General features: G+C 47.7%; 1 protein-coding gene and 1 long non-coding RNA gene across 6 annotated transcripts in view; one reads left to right on the plus strand and one right to left on the minus strand.

Moving 5' to 3' along the window:
* LOC138580431 (uncharacterized) overlaps positions 1–24478 on the plus strand; it is a 624618-nt gene that overhangs the window by 222778 nt on the left and 377362 nt on the right. The window lies entirely within an intron of this gene.
* LOC138580430 (filamin-A-like) overlaps positions 1–24478 on the minus strand; it is a 456077-nt gene that overhangs the window by 84332 nt on the left and 347267 nt on the right. For 2 of the 5 annotated variants that reach the window (XM_069650966.1, XM_069650967.1), the window contains exons 29-32: positions 23972–24161; positions 23746–23769; positions 7453–7700; positions 6420–6512 (exon numbers count right to left, since the gene is read on the minus strand). In XM_069650966.1, coding sequence (XP_069507067.1) covers positions 6420–6512; positions 7453–7700; positions 23746–23769; positions 23972–24161 — 555 coding nt within the window. The remainder of the gene's footprint in view (positions 1–6419; positions 6513–7452; positions 7701–23745; positions 23770–23971; positions 24162–24478) is intronic. The other 3 variants (XM_069650969.1, XM_069650970.1, XM_069650971.1) reach the window with 3 other exon arrangements.

Here is a 24478-nt window from a genome sequence, read left to right on the forward strand (position 1 = left end):
GGGAAGTGGGAGGGATCTCGGTCAAGAAGAGCACCATATCCAGGCGAGTGCGAGGGATCAGTTATGGCAAAGTGGTGGGGTTTATTAGGGGGTTTATGGTCTGCACTGAAGTGTATATCTCTCAGGAGGGCCTTCCAAGAGTCTAGAGTGCCACTCGCAATGTCTCTGCTAGAGATGATTCCATCTTGCCAGGCTCTGGTTTCGGCTGCAGTCCATCTCTCTAGTTCTTTCATCCAGCGTTCATGTCTAGGGCCCCCTGGTGTCTTCCATGCCATGGCTATAGTTCTCTTTGCAAGGATACATGCAATGTCCATCAACTTAACATGCTTGGTCTGGGGTAGACCCCTAATAAGCATTCCCTGGGTGTCCATTCATATCTGCTTATCCCGGCATCTGTGCAGGTCTGTTTAACTTTGGATCACAGCGCCATTGTCCTGGTGCAGGTCCAGGACATGTGGATCAGATCAGCTTTGTCGTTCCCACACCATGGGCAAGCCGGGGAGGCTGGTTTGTTGAAGGAGGCCACCCTGTGTGGGGTCATACGTCCGATATAGGACGTTTAGTTGTATCTGACCGAATCTGGAGTTTCTCGACACCTTCTTGGGGTATAGTAACGTCCTTTCCCATTCCTTGTCTGTGAGCGTAGTTTCGAGGTCCGTTTCCCATTTCGCCTTCAGTGTCGCACTTTTGGGGTTGGGTTTGTCGATGAGCCTCTGATAGAGTCGAGAGACCGGTTTCCAGCCATCCGGGAGGTCGTGCATCATCTGTAACAGTGGGTCTGAGGTGGGTTCCTCCGGCCAGCTGCACCAGATCTTCTTGGCGGTTTGTTTTTGAGCCGGTGATACCAGAGAAATTGGCCGCTTGATAGCCCTTCATTAGCCTGCAGTGATTAAATCCCTGAATTCGCCCTCCTCAAACATATTCCCCCCTCCCCCTCATGTGTAAATTCCGGAGCCCTCCCACCTCCAAGCTGTGGAGGGATCCGATTCTGTTCTGCACACGTCAACCAGAATGGGGTTGTCTGGAGAGTAAGGGTGTTTCACCTGCCTGATGTAGCAGGTTCTGGTCCAAATCTGCCCACCAAGTTCGACGATCAGGGGGGCATCTGGGGGTTGACGTAGAGGGTTCCAAAGAGTTTCCTTGGGGAATATTCTGGAGGGAGATTGTCGCAATAGTCCCAGCTCGGCTGATGGATCATCTGAGAGCCACTTCGTCACGTGGCTAAGCTATGCCGCAAGATAATACAACTGGAGGTCTGGGAGTTGTATTCCCCCTTCCTTGTACGGGAGGGATAGGGTAGCCAAAGTCAATTTATGCCTGGTGGGTCCCCATAGGAAGTCCTTGATAAGTGCCTCCAATTTCTTAAAGAAGGGCGGTCTGACGTAGTGGCATATGTTGACGAAGAAATACAGAAATCAGGGGAGGATCATCATCTTAACGATTGCTGCTCTGCCTACCATTGCAAGTGGGAGTCTAGACCAAAATTTCATGGATCTGCGAAGGCTGGTTATTGCTACTTCCGTGTTGTGCTCGTGTGTGACTATCGGGGTGTGGCTCACATTAATTCCTAGGTACCGAAACGTGTCAAGTTGCCACTTTATCCCAATGTCCGGGAGATCAGTTTCTTCTATGCCTCACAGGCTAGCCAAGGGAAAGGCAGAGGATTTCAGTCTACTGAATTTGATCCCAGAGTATTTCGCAAAGTTGTCTAGTACATCCAATGTGATTGGTGCGTTGACCTGGGGATCTTTCAAGTATAAAAGGACAGTCTGCGTATAGGGATATTATGTTATGTTCGTTGCCCACTTTGATGCCAGCGTCAAAGAACTGTTTCCTAAAATATATGGCGATCGGCTCCAGGCCCAATATGTATAGCATGGGCGACAGTGGGCACCCTTGTCTGGTGCCCCTTTGTATTTTCCAGGATTCAGACACCGTTCTGCCGGTTTTAACTCTTGCCACAGGAGAATTATAGAGTACTGTGATCCATCTGACAAAGCCCTCGCCAAACACGAACCCCCTCAGCACCTCGACGAGCCACTCCAAGAAGATAGAATCAAAGGCCTTGATGGCATCGAGTGATAGTACTGCTAGGTCTTCTTCATTCTCGTAGGTTTCGGCCATAATGTGTTGAAGCCTTCTCAGGTTGGCTGTGGTATTACGTCCTGGAACAAAACCATTCTGGTCTTCGTGGATTAGGGACCCTACCACCCTAGCGAGTCTGCTGGCCAGCACAGTGGTGAGAATCTTGCCGTCATAATTAAACATGGCCAGAGAGCGATAAGAGTCAGTCAGTCGTTTGTTTGGTTTGAGCATGGGAATAATTATTGTCTCTTTCATAGTGTTAGGTAAGACCCCGTTTTCGTAGGCCTCTAGGTAGACCTCGTGGAGGATTGGGGTGAGGGTGGATTCGTATGTTTTGTAAAATTCAGGCAGGAGGCCGTCACTTCTGGGAGCCTTACACGTGGCCAGCGATCTGATTGCTCCCGTCACGTCTTCTGCTGTTATTTCCATCTCCAGTGCCTCTGTTCGCTGGATAATTTGGGGAGGCCCTTCTCATCCAGTGTATCTCTAATTTCATCTGTCTATTTGTGTGTCATGGAGTACAATCTGGAGTACAATTTGGCAAACGCTTCATTAACTTCTAGTTGTGTCTTGTGACGTATCCCGTTTTCGTCCAGTATCTCCGTTGGGAGGTGCCTGGGGCGTTCACGCTTACACAGCCAGGCCAGCAGTCTGCTGGGTTTGTCGGACTCCTTGAGACCTGGTAATGTATGTTGCGAAGTCAAACTTCTCTAATCTGTCCCAGAAAGATTGGCATTTCTCGCGGGCTTCCTTCAACTTAATTTCGACCTCTGGAGTAATGGCTGAGGTGGATTCTAGACGGGAGATCTCTTCCTCTTGTGCTTAGAGTTCAGTCCTCAATTGCCTGCGAGTGCCTCCAGCTTTTGATATTTCTCCTCTAGCCACCACCTTCATGGCTTCCCACAATGTGCTCCAGGTAGATACTGAGCCTTTATTAATGTCAATGTATTCTTCTAGTTTTTCAGCGAGCTCCTCTCTGAACTCCGCGTCGGCAGTAGGCAGCCTCCACATGGAGATTGGTGGTCTAGGCCCCGTTAGTTGCCATTGCATGATCAGTGGGGAGTGGTCTGAGATTGATCTTCCTAAATATGCCGTGGTTTCTGCCAATGGCATTTGTTCTCCGTCGATGAACAGATAATCGATTCTCGTGTGGATCTTGTGCGGGGCTGAATCGTAAGAATAGATCTTTTCAGCAGGATGCTGTTCCCTCCAAATATCCACCAAGTCGAGTTGTTGCAGCGTTTCTATCAGAGCGCATGCTGCAGGGTTACTTAGATGGGGGGGTGAGGGGGGGGGGGGGGGGGGGAGGGTGGTGCTGACTGGTCCATAGAGCCATCAATGACACAGTTGAAGTCCCCCCCCCATATAAAGGTCCTATTTCGATGGTGTGCCATCCGTGAGCATATTGCTCTAAGGTGTGATGGTATTCCATGTTGCGGGAAGTACGAATTGACTAAGCAAATTGGGGTCTGCTCGATAGTGCCCCACATTATTACATACCTTCCCTTCTTTATCGGACTCGAATCCTTGCAATTGGAAGGGCACATTCGGGTTCACCCATGTGAGCACCCCCCCTTGAGTATTTAGAGTAGGGGGGATCCTCTCCCGGTCCCAGCCCATCGATCTGTTAATTTGGACATGGTGTCTTCCGTAAAATGCGTCTCTTGCAACATCGCAATCGAAACCTTTTTCCTGCGGAGATAGGACTGTATTCGGTTTAGTCTCAGGTATGAGCTCATCCCTCTCACGTTCCACGACATCACTGAGTTGTGACGCCATCGGTTCAATATTTCGAGCCCGGCTGGCAGCTGCTCCTCTGGAGCCTGTAAGTAATGCCAATCCGAGGTTACGAGACTGTTGACGGGAGTAATCGGGTTCTTCGCCCCCCGACTTGTAGCATGCGCCCATCTTGTGCTTCTTCAGCAGTAGTGGTATGAAGACTGTATAAGTAACAAAACTGTTAACAAAACTCGAACTGGTGCGCCCAGCGACTACATCTTCGTTGTGGTGCTCGGGCACTCTCGAGCCGTCTAGACCCTCTTTGGCTATATTGAAGTTTGGCTTTCCTCCTACCCTCAAGTCAGGAAATCCCAAATAAGGTCATGCACTTGCCAGGGAACGCTGCTGCTTTAGTGAGCCAAAGGGACGAGGCTGTCTCTGGTACCAGTTCATGTCCACTGGTACCAGTAAGTCTACTGTTGGCCATACACTAAACCAGTAGTTATCCTTGACTGGACAACTAGTAACTTTAAATGGTGCAGACCCTTACCATTGGTGGGCTCGAACTTGCTTCCCGCTCCAGTTTTGGATAAGAGGGCAGTCATTCTTCAGAACTACATTGAAACCAAGATTACCACGAAGAGCAGCCCACCTGACGACCAGAGGAAGACCTCAGCAGCTGACCTGTATCCTCTTGAGCGATTGGACCATGGAGCTCTGCTTGATCTCGGCAAGACCATTGCTGGTGCTTCGACCCTTGGAGTTCTGGTACCAACTAGTCTGGACTACTGCTTTAGGTTGCATGCCCCCAGAGCTTTCAGCAGCATCCCTTGACGGCCTGTGAATTGACAAGCTCCTTCCTGGGCTACCGCTGCAGCAGTCCCCGTTCTACATTAAGCTTCAGGGTCACCAGCTTGTGTCATAAATCTCACCTCCCGAAATGTCAGCTTCCTATCAAAGGAAGCTGTGCTGGAGCTGCTTCTGTAGCTGCGCCTGAAAGATCGCCCGTCGGCACCGCAAGTGGTGACCATCACTTGAACTCCCCTTCCTCCAGCCTGTGAAGTGCCCTGAAGGGGTCTGCACTCATAGTTTTGAGATCATGAAGTTGAACCCGACGAAAGTAGTGCTTGAACCTGCAACCCCTGCACCCCCCCTACCCCCCGAAACAAGGAACAGAAGATGTGTCCAGTGATTCACAGACAACCCAGTGTGAGCTGGGAAAATCAGAGTTAGTGGAAGGTGGTAAATAACCCCATTTCTCCCCCCCCCCCCCCCCCATTTTACATAGAGGGACATTGGGTGCAGATTCCCATGTGCTAACTCCCTCTGTACTTAACTTTGGTTGAAACTGGGTCAAGTATCTTAGCCAAATTATTGTGTTATTCTGCTTGGCCCTAGACCACTCACACAGACCAAGCCTTGACTGGGTTTGGGCTAAACTCAGTCTCCCCATTGACCATAACCAGGGTGGCCTAAAATCTTTGTTGCAGGAAGATCAAGCTACCGTTGATTGGTCAAAATGCCACTACCAATTAAAAAGGTGGATACCACAAATGTCATGTTCAAATGAGGACAAGTGTGATTAATTTGGTTGCATGGGGTTAGAGGCGTAATCTAAGACTGGATTCAGAGGCGCAGCCAGGATTGTCTAACAACTGGGGCTTCAATGTAATCTAGTTGGTCCCACTGCAGTGACAACGTCTGTAAATGCCCCCACAGTGCTGCTGAGTGGACATTTACAGATTTTGGGTGGGCCTTGCATGCTCAGTCCCAACCTAGTTTATGCCTCCGGTAGGATCAGCGGTAACTCTGAGCAGATAATACATTGTTCATCCTTAGTAAACAAAAAGTAATACAAATAGACATTTTGTAAACTGTGCACATGATCACAATAAACATTTCCACAAGATGGCCCACCCCCATGATGGTATGAAGGCAAAACAGACCAATTCCTGTGACGGAGGAAGGGAGGGGGGGGGGGGAATAGTAGGAGGGTGTGAGCAGGCACAAAGGTGACTAGGAAAATCGTAATGGATGATTTAGGAGGATGGAGGCACAAAGACGAAGCCCGACAACCAGCACCCCAGCTGAATTTGATTAAGTAATAGATGAAAGGTTGAGTCAATGGAACATGTAGGAAAACGCCAACACTAATGCATTCCCAGCAGGGGAGGGGAGGCCTTGCCATGGATTGTGGAGAGTTGGTCTACCAGCAAAGAGGGCTGCATGCTCAGTAGAGTAAAAGAGCAAATGCATATGGCATCCCTGAAGTTAGGCGCTGTAGAAAGTGATGTTTTCAATATGCAGCAGGATATGGCCCTTTACGTAAACGCATTGCTGCATGCCAGTTGCAGTGACCACTTCGGCCCCCAATTGCTCAATGATGAAGACCCAAAATCTATTTCGTTGATTCAGCTGTGTGACCCCCCCTTGGAAGCTAAAGGTGCAAATGCAGTGACGCATTGTCTAGGGAAAGATTTGAGTGCAGATAAGGACTCCAGTGGTGTTAGTGTCCCTGCATTAAATTCCATGGCTTTCCACTACCCCCGGAATGCACCAGGGTGGCTTTTCATTGACACGAGATACAGTTACTGTTGGTTCAAATGGAAGGGTACCCAGGGTTGCTGCATGCCAGGCGGGTATGCGTAAGATGGAGCTAGCTGCTGCGGAACCATCTGCTGAGGGATCATTTGCTCTCCATCCAAGGCCTGTGTGGAGGGGGGCAAGCAAAAGTTAGAAAAGTGGAGAAATCTAGACCATACAAAGTGTCAAGATTAATGGAAAGGAACACTGAAGTAGCAAAAGAGCCTGCAACAGAACAGTAAGGCAATCAGATTTGGCATTGCTTGAGGAAAGAGGAGACCGAGTGAGCAAGCTCTAGAGAATGAGAACGCATGGCACACCCTGGTGTGTGACATGGCCAGAAATTGGAACTTTGTTATATCCTTGCTTATCAGATGAAGCTTTCACGTAACAAAGGATCATGGAAGTGCTCCAGAAAACAAATTATAAATGGATGGTTTATGCCAGCAAACACTACTTGTTAGTTTATTTGAGTGGTTAAGTAAATTACAAACTTTTCACTCTGTGGCTGAGACACTACGGCCCTCATTACAAGTTTGGTTGTATTTCAGTGGTAAATCCGCCAAACAATTACAGTTGCCGCCACTTGGTCCCGTGGGATTAACATGGGATTACAAGTGGTGGCATGCATGTAAATCCCCAATTTGTGGCGTCCCCAGTACACCACTGGGGATTGTTGGCAGAATTACCACCAGCGGAATTACAGAGTGGTAAATCCACTGATTTAGAGGATTGAATCCTCCAGAAACAACAATTGCAACTAGGTAATTCTGCCACTGGTAATTCCGCCAAAGTTATTTGGCTATACAGTAATTACCGCCACTTTCATGCACTGCCAACACAGCCATGAGGCCCTCAGTGGCCTCATTTAATTGCCACATGTACCATCGACATTTGCACAATCTGACCGAAACCTCCATTGCTCAAGTCACTTGCAAGCCTGAGCTAAGCCCCACCTCCCACAGCTTCCAAAGTCATGCTAGTCAAACATGGCTGTGAATCATGCAGGCCATTCTACAATGCCATGTTACTCCCCAATATCTGCCAGGTAGATGCCGCACTTACCGTGACTTGGAAGGGGCTGTTTGGAATGTGCTCACCGCCAAACCGCACACAGATGACATATTTCCCCGGCTGGGGAGCAGTGTAGAAGATATCAAAGGTACCATCTTCATTCTCCACAACATCCACATCTACCTCAGCGCCGTCGGGGGTGCAGACCGTACAGGTCACTTTGCCTTTGCCAGCTGCCTTGGTATCCACAGTTATGACGGTTTCCTCACCAATTTGGATGGTTGGTCCAATACCAGCCCCTGACAAGTCCGAAAAAAAGGTGAAAAGTAAACGAAAGGCCTATGCACAAGTGCACCTCACATCAATCGCCTGGATTTGTTATGGTGACGTGCATGCTTGGAAAACAATGGAGCTCTTGTCATCCCAAAAATGTCCCAAAAAACACAAATACATCTGAAACTATGAATACATAACGTGAAGTTAAAAGTTAGGACATCTGCTAGTGCTGCTTTTTGACTTCACTGTTTTAAAGCGAGACCGGCAAATACAAACTTACGCTGGGAAAAAACAATATATAAAAAGCAAAAAATAAAATCAATGCAAACAGAATTGGCAGCGGTTGTAAGAGCTGCAAACAAACAGTTTGCATGAAAGGTCCTCAGCCATGAGATGCGGTTTACAGCAGTAAACAATCAGTAGACCTCTGGTCTTCAAACAAACCAGAGAGAATGACAGCCAAGTCTGTTTGGCAAATGCCTCACTGGGTAAAAAGGTTGACTAGCCTCATCCGTCACGGTTCTTACTATTCTTGGTACCCTGATGGCCAGGTGCAAATGCTTGCATGTCCTGTTCTGCAATTCTACCTTCGTCTTACCGTGCACCACTCCTATGATACCCGGCCACTCAGCTTGACGAACATCCAGCTGAAAGAAATCTATTCTGCCACACACAACAGTCAGTGCTGTTAATAATTTTGGATGACCTTCCTCGCTTGTCAACCAGGTTGAAACTAATATCCAAGCTGCCACCATTACCCCCATATCAGCAATTTATGCAAAACCCAATCAGTGCTTCATGTGAAATGGTAGATCATACCAATTTAGCACAAAATGCATTTTCCAAAATGGAAACATTTTGGTTGGCATTTAGGCTTTTGACCATTTGAGGACTGCACTTGTAGTCTACAGCAGCAGGCAAGTACACAATGCAACAGCTAGTTAGTGCCCAAAGCTGGAAGAAGCAGGCAGACATGGAGCTATAGACTGCAGCATGTCAGGGAGGACCAAGAACATGCACCACTGCCAACTCATTCCAGTGGTCTCATGGAGTGTGTGGTGTTGAATGTTACGCGAGACAGCACAGCTTGAACAGATTTACCAATTGGTCGACTATGTTCCACTCATCTTGTGCATGATCTACATTAAGAGCATGTACCACGGCTTCATTAACAATGTCGTTGACCCCCAAAGTACCTGCGAGTCTGCCAAACAAGTTAAACTTCAGCAACTAAGCGCTCTGGGACGACTCCATGGAATATCCCAACTGGCACTTCCTGTTTGATGGATTTATCTGCTTTTTCCATCTTCTGGAAAGCTAAAGCTACTTTAGTGTGGACCATCTTAATGAATCAGTAACATACTATAGCCTAGCCATGAATACATACTTTAAAATGGACCAAATGTATACACAGTACCCCACCCACCTGAGGCTCCCATTTAGCAACTGCTTAAAGTAAGCATGCGGACTAGCTCCCACTAGAGTACTCCTGGATTACAAAAGCAGATTGCCATGTACCGAAGCACAAAGCTACAGCATTGGGTCAGCATGTAAGACGCTGCTTATGACTAGCTCTCCCATTGGCTACCCAGGACACAAACTACTAGACATTTTAGTTCTGCATTTCATAAGCATGCACTTAGCTGGCAAGTAATCAAGTGCTGCACAAAGGATGGACTGAGGTTACAGGTATGGGTGGGGGGGTAGTAGTGAGCTGGGCAGCAGGGACCATAGCCATATGAGTAGTGTAAAGTGGAGGGTGGGTGGAGTGCAGGATGGGGGCGTTTTGTGCATTGGTAACTAGATACAAGGTGCTCAGCGGGACACTGCCAGTTTTCTAGTCCCATACCTGCAGTTCTCGGTTTCTTGTTTTTAAAGGAGATCGTCTCGCAGAAAAACCTACTCCATCTCCAGAAGCGCAGAAAGATTTTGGTTGGTGCTTTGTAAGGGATGCAAGCTGCCTTGAAGTTTTCATATTGGTGATTGAGCTTCCTGACCTGTGTCAACCCCAGAACATTTTGCTTGGACTTGGTAATTATTTTCCCTTGTCCCTAGGTGTAGGGGAATCTCCCCACCCCTCGCCCCCCCACTCACCTTTTACTCTTTATGGTTGACCTTTTTAGGTCTCGCCACAGTGTATGATTGTAGTTAGTTTCCTATACCTTTTGGGCTTAGGCTTGGTTGCCCCTATTAATTTCTTTCATATACATGCTAGAATAACCAAAGAACTCTTAACAATAACAGAGGAACCTTATTAGAGGGGACGGCGGGTGGGCGTATGGAGGAAAGGGGACTATGGACTAGGAGTAAGGTGGTCACTACGGTGAGTAACCTGGTTATACTCCTATGTCCCGTCCCCTTTCCTCCATACTTTATGGGAGATTCCCAAGCACTCCTAACAGGAACTATGGGTGGATGGAAAAACCCCTTACTGAAACAGGTTCTTCAGAACAGCCTGACCAAACTGAGCATCAGCTCTTGAGCTCATGTCTAGACAATGCTTACAAAAAGCAGATGGGGAGGCCCAAGTAGCCGCCCTCGCGATGGTCTCCCAGGGGACATTTCTGAAAGGCAACCACAGCTGCCTTGCCCCGCAACAGGTGTGCATGAATACCTTTAGGAGGCTTCAGCCCTTGACGGTGTAAGACTCCGTAATGCAGGCGGCAATCCACTGAGAAATAGTCGCCTTAGACGCCTGCTTACCTTGCGAGTTACCCAAAGATCACAAACAGTTGAGAACTCCTAACCTCGGCTGTTCGGTCCAGATAGAACTTAAGAGCCCTTCTGACATCGAGACAATGCAGAAACCTTTCAGCCTCTGAGGCAGGGTTCGGAAAAAAAGACCGTCAGGGAGATCGACTGGTTTAGATGGAACTCAGATACCACCTTCGACAGGAATGCAGGATTTGTCCATAGGACCACCTTATCCTTGTGAAAGACCAAGAAGGGATGCTCCACCGACAAAACCTGGAGCTCACTCACACGCCTTGCTGACGTAACAGCGACCAAAAAGGACACTTTCCATGACAGGTGCTTGAGGTCCACCATGGCCATCGGTTCGAAAGGTTTATGGCACAACGCCATCAGGGCCACATTTAGATCCCACGTTGGGTGCGGATTACGAACTGGAGGCTAAAAGCTTGTCAAGCCTGCAAAATGCCTCTTAACCACTGGGTTACACAGAGAGTAAGAGCATTGGTCCGTAGAAAGGTAAGCGGAAACCGCTGAAAGATAGGTTCGTGAACACCCGACTCTGCTAAGGATACAAAGGACAGTACTGTCAATTGTAGCCACCCTTGGGTCCAACTGCTCGTTTAAACACCAATGACATAACCTGAGCCATTTGCTTCTTTACTGGGACCTAGTCGAGGGTTTTCTGGCTGCCTGGATAATACGCATGTTATCCGCAGACAAATTAAGATGTTCTAATGACTTGAACTCCGGCACCATGCCGCCAAGCTGAGCGATTGTGGGGAGGGGTGTCACAGCTGCTGTTCCCCCTAGTGAAGAAGATCGGGGGTCACCGCTAACCTGATCAGCAGATACACCGACAGTTGTATTTTAGGAAACTCCCAAAATGGAGCAACGTATTCTTCTGAGTAGGCTTTTTGTAAACACTAGTACCAATAGCGTTGTTGGGTGTGCGGTATATGAGAAGGTCCAGAAAAGCTATTTCTCTATTGTCCGCTTGCCAGGTAAAAAGAAGAGAAGGCTCACGTTGGTTAAGCCAGATGTTGAAGCTAGTGAGTTCTTGCATGGTACCACGCCAGATCATGAATACGTCATCGATATAGCGATGTCATGTGTGGATGTTTTTGCCAAAAGGGTTGGTGTCATTGTATATATGGAGGTTCTCAAAATGATCCATATATAAGTTGGCCAAATCTGTTGGTACTAGTCTTTACAAAAAGCCTACTCAGAAGAATACGTTGCTCCATTTTGGGAGTTTCCACCCTCAATCTCTGAAAGAAAACCTTCCCTTTGGGCAGTTCCTGAGGATCAGGCGGAACTGCTCCGAAAAACAAGATTTTCAAGTCCATAGTCAAATACTAAAAGACAAACAGCCAGAGGATATCCTCCACACACTATTAGGAGATCTTTTAAGAGGGCAAAAAATAATCCAAGAGCTGATTGCCTCTCCAAACAAGATCGAACCAAACTGGATAAAATCACGTGTGTGACAACCTTTACTCCCGTTAGCAACGGCCTGAGAAGATCCATTCTAAAAAATTGGAAAATGATAAATAGAGTCCTTTTTTGTTCCACCCCCCCGTTTTGCTTTTAAACGGTTACAAAATCTTGGTGACAGACTAGTACACACATATCGCAGACAGCCTACAAAAACACCTACACAAACACTATGGAGTTTACCTCTGGTGGTAAGCCACTTCAAATGTGGAAATTGTCTAATGTGTAATTTTACAAAAAATGTTAAGTATCGAGCTAAAAACCGGGACTTGGACTTTAGAATCATTCTCTAATTGTGCAACCAAATGGGCCATTTATTGCATCATTTGCCCATGCAAATTGATGTACATTGGCAAAACAAAACGTACTGTTAGGACCCGAATAGGAGAACACTGTTCGTGCATCAAGAATAATATTAAAGACAAACCATTAGTAGATCATTTCAACAAGATGAAACATTCTCACAATGATATGACATGGTTTGTGCTGCAAACTCTTGACGCTCATCCCCGAGGAGGTGATAGGAACTTGAATCTGCGGAAATTGGAGCAGAAATGGATCTACAAGCAAGATACGGTGAAGGGTGGTCTAAATCTTTATATCGAATGGAACCTGTTCCTACACAAATAGTTCCCCGATATATATTGCCTCATCAGTAATCGTTTCCTATGCCATAATTACACATGGCCTCTTCTCCCACAATTGGCCTTGTCCAAGAGAAGCTTATGTAAGCACAACTAACACACGGTTTCCGCCTCTATCCACCAATTTGGTCCACCTACACGTAATAAGTAAAGCCTTCCATCTCATTTAGCTCAAAGAGATCACCAAGTGGATCTCAGTCTCTGAAGCCCCCCTAAATGGCCCGGCTACCCTATGAATATCTCTTATCAAGTCTGTTGCCACAGACAAGTATTAGACATATGCCACACCCCTCTCTTTATTCATACATGCGGCCTCATCTGCGTTTTAGAGCCTTGTTAATTATCATAGCGCCACCACATACATGGCTCGCATTAGAAACTCCAAAATGGCCAATATGAAGCACAAGCAAGACATCGAGCTAGCTTTGCTAAAGTATACTCTGCCTATGGACCTGTGTACAATTGGCAAAGTGTCTGTAAACCTTCCACATTGTACCGTTTTTTTCGGTCACTGTACCTTCAAATCAATAAAGGGGTCATTTTAGACACTAGACTCCTTTTCTTCCCCCTTACTAGATCCGCACTGTTTTTGGTCAATGCCATTATGCCAATGGATGCAGGGCATCCTTTAGACACTTAAAGATGGGCGTTTTCCTTTACATCTTGCTCACGTCTACACGTGAGTATTTAACCATGTGACAAACATCACATGATCTATTGGACGAACCCGGTAATGGTGATGTCGCCGCAGTAGAAGAACCGAGGGCTCTAAGCCACAAGTAAGTTCTCCCTCACCCACGAATAGATTAGATTCTTCCACGGCAACAAAAACTAGCATTCCTTATTTAATAGCCTTTGCATCCTCTCATGTCTTTCAGAACGGCATTACTGCACGCGTTAGATTTGGCACGCATATGACCTATTGGACGAACTCGCTAATGGTGATGCCACCGCAGTAGAGGTACCGAGGGCTTGAACCCACAAGTAAGTTCTCCCTTACCCACGAATAGATTAGATTCTTCAACGGCAACCAATACTAGCATTTTCTATGTAATAGCTTTTGCATCCGTTCGGGTCTTTTCAGAACGGCAGGACTGCACGCGTTATATTTGGTACGCATAATAGCAGCATCACTGGAACACTTATTCTGAACCTCTCTGTGCTGTTTACATTTATATCCACGCGATGATCTATCCAAGGTATGAAGCAACATATATATGTATTCATGCAAGATGGAACAGAAAAACATATACTTCTGATCACGCACAAATGTGCGGTTGTCTGCACCTTGTGTCTTTCATACAGCCAGGAATGGCTACCATAGGCATCTTCGGTCCTCGAGACGCCTATGAAATATTGACACAGATTGTGTGATTTAAAAAGAACATTCCGGTGAAGTTCAACCGTAAGGAACCACATTTTTGTGTTGCACAGAATGGGGCAATTATATTAATCTCCATTCTTTGTCTGATGGAATCACTGTTTCCACACGCAAATGCAAATTAGATAAATAATATACTTCCAACAGCCCAATTACAATGGCGATTTAAATAACAGATATATACATGATTAACCATGAATATACCCAGGTTGCACACTATATATGAAATACAATGGCTGTTTTTTCACATGAACTGTTATGGCATGTGTTACTTTTGCCATTCATAGCAGCTAGTTTTTAACATATTTTTGTTTGTCCTTAGAGATACATCCCTAGACATCCTATACTCACTAAGAAGAATACGACACCTGGGCCTCAGCTGTCGTTTTTCCGTGGCCTGACGAAAGCCTCATCTGGTCCTATATTCATCTAATGGACATCAGTCACCTGTTATATCTCTGAAGACTGTATTCTTTTAAGGCTGGAAACAGAATCATCCTGTCGACACACTCCCCCACACGGGTTTATGTTTACATACTGTCCCGACTCTGGTTTATACAGAAGTATTACCATTCGATGTCTATATTATGAAGTCACTCTTGTCACTACTAACATCACCTTTGAAAATACAATAGGTTTGATGTATAACTTGAATTAAGCCAACAGATCTATGTGATTGTTTGCACATGACTTTTGCCTTATAGGATTGTGATTTCCCTTTGTTTTGTTCCATTAACATTTTGGACCTATTAAGCTCCAATTTTTTAACATGTATTAGAAAAATAAAACCAAATAATTGTTCTATTGCAATACTAGCTTGGTGCATATCTTGTGATATTTGTTTGACACAAGACTGATTCACTTTTGCCCCATTTCAGTTCATGTTAACCAGCCTAGCAGTGTGACACCATTAGGTAGCTTGTTTTGGGAACCTCCCCCTTTTTCTATGCATGTACACATCCTGCAGGTCCACAATGCTTTGCCAATCGCCCATTTGCACGGAGGACCGTATCTGGCCGGGCGTGATCATCTTGAATTTCTCTTGGGGTAGGAAAAGATGAACTGGGAAAGGTCTAGGATGGTGCGCAGGCCAGCCTGGTTGGGTTTGGGCACCGCAAACAGCCGGGAGTAGAAACCCTTCCCTCACTCCCCAAGGGGAAAGGGTTCCACAGCTCTGAGGTCCAGCAGTCGATGAAACTCAGCTTTTAGGGAGGACGACCCAAACTGTTGGAAAGGAGGGTTGAAGGGTAGGGGGTAAAGGTGAGCGGAAGCCCGCCCGAGTGACCGACAAGACCCACCTGTCTTCGGTGATGGTCTGCCACGCCTCCCAATGAGATGCAATGAGTCCTCCCACTGGGGTCTCGTGCAAGTGCGGAGAACCCTCATTTTGTAGGTTTTTCAGTGGTATTGCCACCCGAACCGGAGGAGGCTGAGGAGCGGTCCGTTGTTGCCTCCGGCGGTTATTCCCCGAAGGGGTATTCACTCTGAGATTTCCAGTCTAGGAAGCCCCTGAAACCAGAGGAGGGCCAACTTTGCAACAACGGCCTCTGGGTCTTAAAGGAGGTTTTAACTAGGACCGACAAGGATTTAGCTGTCTGAGTGCTGTCCTTCGTCATGGCCAGCTCCACATCCGTTGTAGAATGGAACAGCTCCTTACCGTCAAACGGAAGGTTCAATACCTTGTCCTGCACTTCCTTTGAAAATTTGGTGGCATGCAGCCACGCCTGTCGGGAGGTATCAACCCCCAGCATAAGGCCCCGAGCCGAAGTGTCTACGTGGTGAGCCGCAGCCTCCAGGAGATCCTGGGCAGGACCCTGGCATCAGATTATCCCACCTTAAAATCTTCCAGCTTCGACCGGAATGAACTCCTCAAATTGCGACAGACCTTTCCAATCTTCCTCCCAAGGGAGGAAAGGAGATTGTCCTTCCACAGAACTTGAGTAGCCGTCGTAGAAGAGGATGCCGTAGGCCTGGACTGTAAAGTAGCCACAGCCACCACTGTGGAGGAGGGGTGGGGGCACAAGACAACAGGGCAACCTCTTCTGAAGAATGCAGCTTGTATCGCGCGTCAATTTTCTTATTGACAAAAAGTCCAGTGTGGCTTTTCCCAGACCCTACGGACCTCGGCCAGAAAGTCCTTCTGCAAGAATAGGCTGGTACGCTCCAAAAGGAGACATGGTGAACGCCCCAGAAAGCACGCCCTCCTGCGGAGCGGGTCCCTTGGCACCGGAATATCCAAAAAGCACATGTCCATTACCCGGTCATGAAAGGCTCCAAGAGCAGGGCAGGTCCTCGTTGTCTTGATCGCCCTGCACCTCATCCAACAGGTCAGGATCCTGCTGAGCCTTGTCGGGCACTGCCTTGTCCACAGGGGACAATGGGGGCAAAGGCGGAAGGGCCACGAAAGGCACCGTAGGCAAGGGAGGCACCAGCGGAATCACCGGAGGAACGGGTGGAACCGGAGACGCAGATGGACATATCTCCCTATAAAGCCCTTTGAAATATTCCCTCATGGGGTCGGTATGCATGAGGGTCTGATAATTTCCCGAAAAAGGCGTCCTCCGGGGACTGTTTTGGTACCGAGGAGGCCTCTCATGAGGAGGATAATTCCAGGGACACAACGGGGAGGGTTGCCACACCGGCCCATCTCCCGATGTATCCACAAAAATCAAAGGTGCCGACCCCCACAGGCAACGAAATATTGTGCGGAAGAGGCATCTGAGCATTCGTCATAAACTGGCTGAAAAGGAGGCGCACAAGGAACTCTATGTTCATCCACAGAACCAAGCCCTACACCTGAGGCCGATGGCGTAGTTGTAGGGGTAGCACCCAAAATGGCCGCCGTGGTCGTGGCGGGAACAGCCACCATTTTGTCATCACCTGAGGGGAACTGCGGCATTCCGCAGATGCAAGTGTGTCCAGTCCCGAACAAGCGGAGAAAAGGACTGATGGGAGATGTGCAGGGCAGAGCCGAGATGGGCGGGGTTACAGCCGCATGCCGGGCCCCGCGCAAGAAAGAGGAAGGACAACATATTTGAAAAACATGTTGGATGCTTTTTACAATGTGCTCCAGTCCCGTCCCACATGACGGAGAGATGTCCCATAATTATGAAGGAAAGGGGACGGGACGTAGGAGTATGGTGGGTTCCTTGTCATTTTCAAGTATTCTTGTTCAAGGTCTTCCCCTGCCATTCTAGGCAGGTAAGACCTCGGTGGAAGGTTTGTCTTAGGCAGGAATATTTTGTATTGCCGAGCATAGGCTCCAGAGTGTCTGAGAAGGCAGGACGTGAGGGAGGAGTCCAAAACTCTGCAGCCATTTGTCCTCCACCTTGCCTGAAAGGTATCAAGTCCCAATGGGGGGCTGGCTGTTCCGATTAGAGAGCCAGACTGCCCCTTTCTGTAAAATGCAGGAAGAGATTGCAGAAGTTGTGTTGTAGTTCCTGATAAATACTCCGAACCTGGAACCTGCTGACAAGTAGACCACTGGAGCTTAAACCAAAGATTAAGAAAAGACCTATGGAGTGATTTCAAACAACCAGAGCGCCAGCTGTGTAACCAGAGCCTGATGCAACCCTTCCTTCCAATCGACCTAGGGGCCCTGAACGCAGCGACTCCTACCCAGAGGCTGGTGAGATCCACTAGTCTCAAAACCACCTGCATTTTGAGGCCCCCCACCACGTGCTGTGACCTTGCTGGGCTGCAAAACCGAAAAACCTGGGACCTCGAGCCAGAGTGCAGAATTTAGGTGAAACTGGTGGACTCCTGCTGCACCTCCAGAGTGCAGGACCGAGAGCGTGACAAGAATCCGGTTGGCAATATTCGTTCGTCTGGCTGCTGTAAAAAGTCACCAAATCCACAGGGCCGTGGGAATCTGAAGAAACCTTTGCTGAACCCTTCCCATCCAGTGTCCAGTTTTTTCATCTCCAGATGAAGAATCCAGGGACTAGGTCCTGTCCAGCTGCATCCTGAAGGTATCCACTCTGAAATTTCCGCTAAGGTACTGTGTGGGCTTGGGTAATACTTATCTTAAGTCTGGTGAGCGTCCTTTGAGGCCGAGTGGATGATTCATGTGGTGGGGAGTTTGCCCAGACACCTTGCCCAAGCCTAATGCTGGAACACATAGGGAGACTTCTCAGAAGTTCCCGAACACCAACTCTGAAAGTGAATACTTACTGGAACTTTTAACTTTCCTGCAACCAAATCCCATCTCAACTTGCCTACAGCTGGCACCAAGACCACTTGGGTCCCTCTTCCGCCTTGGAGAACTCATGCAATAGACATGGGAATGACGGGATAAGAAAATGATTCTGCCATGAAAGTATAACCAGTGTAAAAGTACTTACTTGCTAAAGATGTTAGTGTGGCAACTATCACTAAAATAAGTTACAAAGTGTCATTAAGTTTATGCTTACCTTTGAGTTGCGTTCTGCACCTGCAAGTGTAGAAGTTTCTATACTAATTTTGAATGGTGTCCCCCCACCGACCCCCCTTCTAAAAAGGAATGTGTTGGTACAGTTTTACCATTGATCAACTGAATGAATTGAAAATATTACCAATAGGGTTTGCCTGCCTTGAAAAACATGGTGTCTTAAAGTGTAAATGAATAGTTACTCACCGCAGTGACTAAAATACTTAGTCCATAGTCCTCTTTCCTCCATACTGCATGGGAGTCCCTCGCTACGGACGGGAGACAACCTTTACCAGAAAAAAACATTCCCCCTTTAAATTCAGAGGCGCGCAACCCTGAGAGCATGTGCTCCCTGACTCTGCCACCACTCCGCAATCCCCATTGACGCCTGGACAATATGTAACATTGCCTAATGACACCAGTATTATTAGGGGGAGCATGGTGGGACCTATGGAGGAAAGGGGACTAAGTACATTAGTCACTAGAGTAACTTAATTGCTCTTATGTCCCGTCCCCTTTCATCCATACTGCATGAGCAATTAAAAACGACTACCCCTAGGGTGGAGAGGAGACCCTCAAGGAAACAGATTCTTTAGAACCGCCTGTCCGAAAGCCTTGAATGACTTTAGAGCAGGTGTCCAAACAGTAATGCTTACAGAAAGCTGAATGGGTGGCCCAGATGGCCGCCCTGCTGACCTGCCACGGGACCCGCTATTGGAATGCAATGGCTGTGGCCTTGGCTTCAACAGCGTGGGTTGTGCATGTTAGCCAGAAGTGGCTTGTGCTGCCCCACATAGGCCTCCTTGAGGTCAAAGCCATTCACCGTGCTATGGAGGCCTTGGATGCCCGATTCTCGGGCCTTCACCCCCCCCCCCCCCCCCCCCAAGGTGACAGTGCATCCGACTTACGGAAGCCCTTGGTCCTGTGCCACCATTTTTAGCCTCTGCCAGTCCCGCCTTGAAACGGGACTGGTTCTGCACCAGATGTTCTGGAAGGAAGTCCACTATTTCCTACCAAATCCTCTGGTTAATGACTGCCAGCATGGCATCTGCGTTGGATTGACGAAGATGCAGCGAAGCGTTGGAATAAAGCTTATTCCTGTAGGCCTCCAAGATGTTCTCCTTGCCTAGCAGCGCCAAGGACGAGGTGGTCAAGGACGACCAAGGCTTTGAGTAGAGGGATGCTGCAGCAATCAGCAAGAGTGCGGTTGAGGGTGGGCCAACAGCAAGAGTGGATCCCCCTCCATTTGCCTATACTTGGCGTTGAGGCGCCGATTGACAGGCTGGGCCGAGTGGGGTTTGAGCCAAACCTTTTTGGCCAAGGCGACAAAGTCCTTCGGGATCAGGATCCCCATTCAGGCCGCAGGGCGTAGAATGAGGACCTCTGCAAATACCCTTGCCCCTGGTTGTTAGACTTCGGGTTAAGGAAGGCCCAAGTACTCTGCCAGACCGGCAAGTCTTGTGGAAGGCCTTGGACAGACGATGGTGTGCCAGGGTCTTCATCCTTGTCTGTATCCACCAGGGCATCCGGCTGGTCTGGAGCAGGTGGAGGGGAGCTGGGCGCAGAGGGCTGAGGTGTGGAGACTGGAGCCAGAGGCTCCAGAAGAGACTGGTACAGAACCACCTGAAATGCGAGAGGCAGGGGGTGCACCGGAGCCTGCGGAGCTGGAGACATGGGAGCAATGACTATAGGCACAGGCAGAAGGGCTGGAGGGAGCATGTCCCTGATCACATCCCTAAGGATGTCCCCCATCTGAGGAAATCTCAGGAGCGTGACAATCTTTTCAAAGAACCGGTCCTCGCAGGCCAGCGATAATGACAGGGTAGCGGTCGGCTGCTGGGGCCGGTGCATACTCCATTTAGCTGTTTGCAGGGTAAACCTGCCCTGCTGATTGATAAGCTGTAGTCCACTTACCTGCTTGACACCAGTTCCAACTTGTAACTTATTCTCCCAACTGCTCTGTTCCTCGGGGCGTGATCGGCCGAGCGGCCATCTTGTCTGGTGCTGCCGCCATCTTGTTGAGCTGCGTTCCACATGCCAAAGACGTGGTGCTTGGCTCACTGGGTCCAGCCTCCTCCAGGACTCTTGGCAATGGAGCCGTGACCTACCCTGCACCTCAGGCCGCAGCCTGGTAGGCGCGTCGCCCTCTGCGTCTCTGGCATTGCTGTGTGCAAGCACCCCCTTGGCCATGTTGCCGGTACAAAGGCGTAGCCCCTCGTGTGTACACCTGGTAAAATAACCTTGTGGTCCCTCAGCACCGTCTCCGGAAGGATCTACAGACCCCCCTCAGCCTGGCAGCCAGTAGCTGAATTAGTCTCAGTACCTGTGCTGGTTTGAGAACCCGAGAGGTTCCTGCCGTTCGGGCATTTCCTTGGGAAGGAGTCACCCTTGCGGGGTGCACTGGAAAAGAGCGGCCCTCCTTTGGGCCTTGACTTATGTCCAACAAAGTTCAAGTACTCTAAGATTCTCGAAGAGCTCCCTCCACCTAGGGTTCCATGTAATGTCACCACAAAAATATTGCCATACAAAAATATTGCCGAAAAATGGTCGTTTTTTGTGGAGACATTATTGCATGGAACATGCTGGGGACACCCCCGCAACCCCCAATTTTTTATTTAAAAAAAAAAAATGTGCCCCTATCGCCACATATATGGTCACCCAAATAATATCGCCACGACATTTTGCCGGCGATATTATTTACGGCGACCATATATGTGGCGATATTAATACCCGATACCCCACCTAGCTAGTCTGTTCATCAAAGCATGCAAAGAAAGTGCGGTACAACCCTCCCATCCGTGGTCAGGGCCAAGGCAGCAGAGGCAAAGAGCATGGGGACCTGATGCAAGGAAGAGCCCCTCGCAGACTGGACACCTGCTGAAGCCAGCTGAAGTATGAGCCGGGGAGGAGCGTGGCGCCAGGGGACAGAGTACCCAAATGATAACACAAAAAAGACAGAAGTATCCGGGGATGAGTGCGTGGTATTACATGGCCGAAGCCAAACCCAGGAGCGCTAGTGAAATCGGCCTAGTGAGGGACGCCCATGCAGTATGGAGGAAAGGGGACGGGATGTAAGAGTACATTGGGTATTGTTTCTCTCCTGGTCTGCTTCATACAGATCTAAAACAGTCTTAGGGTTTATATATAACTAAGTAGCTGGAGGCTCCTTTAAAAAAGTATATAGGTCTTAATCACCTTGATTAGCTGGTGCTCTTCTAAACCTGTAACCCTGGGTTGTGCTTCTCCAAGTTGCTTTGGTGCTATTCTAAGAGTTTCATAAAGTTCTTACTTACCTTAGAAACTATTATACACTTCTTGAGAGTATAACTAGATATTGCATAGCAGATAGTTGTGTACGAATAGGTAAATTACTTCCTTTGAAATACATTGTGCCTGTCTTCGAGTGTCATAGGGTTTTGCTTTCCCCGATTTGCTTAGTGCATTCTAACAGTGTTCATACTCATCATTGAGTAGCTTAAGTCCCCTCCAGAAAGTATACGAGTTAATTTAGTATGTTGCAATGAATATACTTGCAACAGGGTTGGTTTATGATGGGATTTCATAATCAAGTGTCACTGCATGACTGACAGGATCAACTACCCTTGAAATATTGATTTTATTCTAAAAGTATATTTAACCTGGTCTTCTTCCAAGAATGGTAGATTACTATCCTGCAATATAACCTTAATTTTGACTCACCATGGCTTGCTTCTTGCTCCTTCAAATAAGGTTATACCTTTGTTTGCATACCATAGGTATGGAGTTGGTTTTTATGATTGTGTTTATAGGAGGAGGTTATACTTGAACAAGATTTATCTGTCTACTTTGGTTTAGTGTTTACCTGGACCATATGTATGCTACAATCTTTGTACTAAGCTACAGCACTCCCGCCTAAAATGAGCCTGGCTACTCTGTCCATGCCGCCACATTCTCAGGTGCTAAGGTCTTATACTAAGAGTGGAGCTTATGCACTGCCTCAGATGTATTGTTTTATGAAGGCCTTCGTTGCACTTTAGAAAGACTGTCCCAACAAATGCTCAGAGGATGGGGTGCTAGTTGAATTTATAGGTTTTGCAAGGAAGCATGTGGACAGCTTTGAGGGGCAATGGGGGCTTCTGGACTCCTGCAAGTATGGCCATTGCCAGTCAGGTTGGAGATGGCCAGGGGGGTTGAACAATAACCTCAGCAGGGATTAGGTCATCAACTTGGAGAAGCAAAAGCCGGTATCACGGTATGGGTCTGCGTGTTGATGCAGGTTTTTTTTTTTAAAGTCCCATTTTGCACTGGGTCAAAGTTGAGCCTTGAATCTATTGAGCTTAAAGTCATTGATTTAAGGATCTGGGCATGTTGGGGTTGGTAGGTGCGAAGGGTGGGGAGGACTTAAGGTTTGCCAACAAGGATTAGAGCCACAATCCAAGAAAGAATTGAAACTATTTAGAGGGGCAGGTAAAGAGCAAAGTATGGTCAGGTAAGGGCTGACCGTTGGGCAGAAATAGAAAGTCATTGTACAGAGCTTCTTACTTTACAGTCACAAGACTGTCCAGGTCAATTTAGATTATTCACACTTCGTTACCACCAGCACTCCAGTATTCTGCAGGCTTAACAATCCCAGAACATCCTCTCCCAAAGAAAACCCCAGACTCCAGGCATGCTCAAGCAACAGCCATAACTTTCCCTGCGTACTGCAAGACAAACAAGGAAGGCTGCCACTGTGGTTCAGGAGCATAATTTCAAAGATCGTAGGCACAAACTAGCTGAAGCCAGTTTGAGAGCAATAGTGGTCAAAGAATCTAGACATAGCTAATAGCTCTGGACGTTGGCTGCCTGCATGATATCAGTTAACGGCAAGCACGTGCAATAGGTTTCCCTCTGGTCTAGAACAGAAACATTAGTCCTGGTGGTGTTCTTAAGTCACGAGTGCCGCGACCAAGCAAACACCTTCAGATGCAGCTTCAGCTGAGGCACTTCACACCCAGGTCAAACAGGATACCTTGTTTACCACTAGATCAGTCTCGGGAGACTGCCCCATCAACCCAATGTGAAATGGTCCCAATAGAAATCTAGTCCAATCAGCGAAATACACGAGATCTGAACTTCATGCTCCACACGTTTGGCAGCCCCCCTTACAGGTGTCACTTGAATTGTTCACAGCAGTTACCAAAACATGTCACTGCCCCTTTTAAGATTTGAGAACCATCCAGCTAATCTGTCCCTCTCCGACCTTTACTCCCATGTGAAAACTTGCTTTTGTGCCATTAATAAATGCAATGTAAATTGAAGGCTTACGGTCCCAGCTAAAGTGTAAGCCAAATTCCTTGCATAGTTGCTCAGTCACAGCCCAAACGACCAAAAAGCAAGTATGGGAAACTGCTGTGAACCACCCACACTGCATACATTCCCAAAGTAAAAAACAACAAAAAGAAAGGAGCACCAGCATGGTGGCTTACCTAGCCCGTGACCGCCAATTGACACTGAGGTGAGAGGTGAAAGAGCAAGGAAAGATAAGTGAGACAGACATTAACAGCGGGGAGAAAAAGTGCACACAAAAAAATAAATAAGACCAGCTATTTAAGTGTGCTGCATAGAGACGTGTACATCACAAAAAGCCAAGTGTGTATGGTTTGATTCTTACAAAAGAATAGAAACAAGACAAATTTGTTTTGTTCCACTTACCAGTGACTGTGCACTTGCTGGCATCCCCAGTGGGCAAAGCCCGGATGCGGTACGGAGAATATGGTATCTCGTCTCCACCATACTTAATGAGAATTGTGTAACGTCCAGTCATGTCAGGTACATATGAGACCGTGTAGGTGCCATCCTGGTTATCACGGATGGTGGCCTTCTTGGGCTTGCCTTCAGGATCCTGGAATGAATAAAGTTCTCAGAGGGCTGCAGAAAGAATAGGTTGCTACCAGTGACCCCAGTATTGCAAGTTTGTAAATACTGCCTGTTAGGGGAGAAAGTCTACCAGCAGCTGAGACTATACGATCCTTTGGTATACAGGCCCCAACTCTTAATACAAGTCTGTACTACCCAAAGGTTTGGTAGACTAGTAGAGCAGCAAGGCTTATTTTAGGAGGATGTGAGCTGTAGGCAAGTACAATGAACCCAGTAATACATTAGCCCAAAGAAACTCTCAAACACTTGTAGTTCTGGAGAAATATATTTTATATACACAAG

This window comes from Ambystoma mexicanum, chromosome 3p (genome assembly GCF_040938575.1).
Source record: "Ambystoma mexicanum isolate Mex_15411 chromosome 3p, UKY_AmexF1_1, whole genome shotgun sequence".
Taxonomy (NCBI): Eukaryota; Metazoa; Chordata; class Amphibia; order Caudata; family Ambystomatidae; genus Ambystoma; species Ambystoma mexicanum.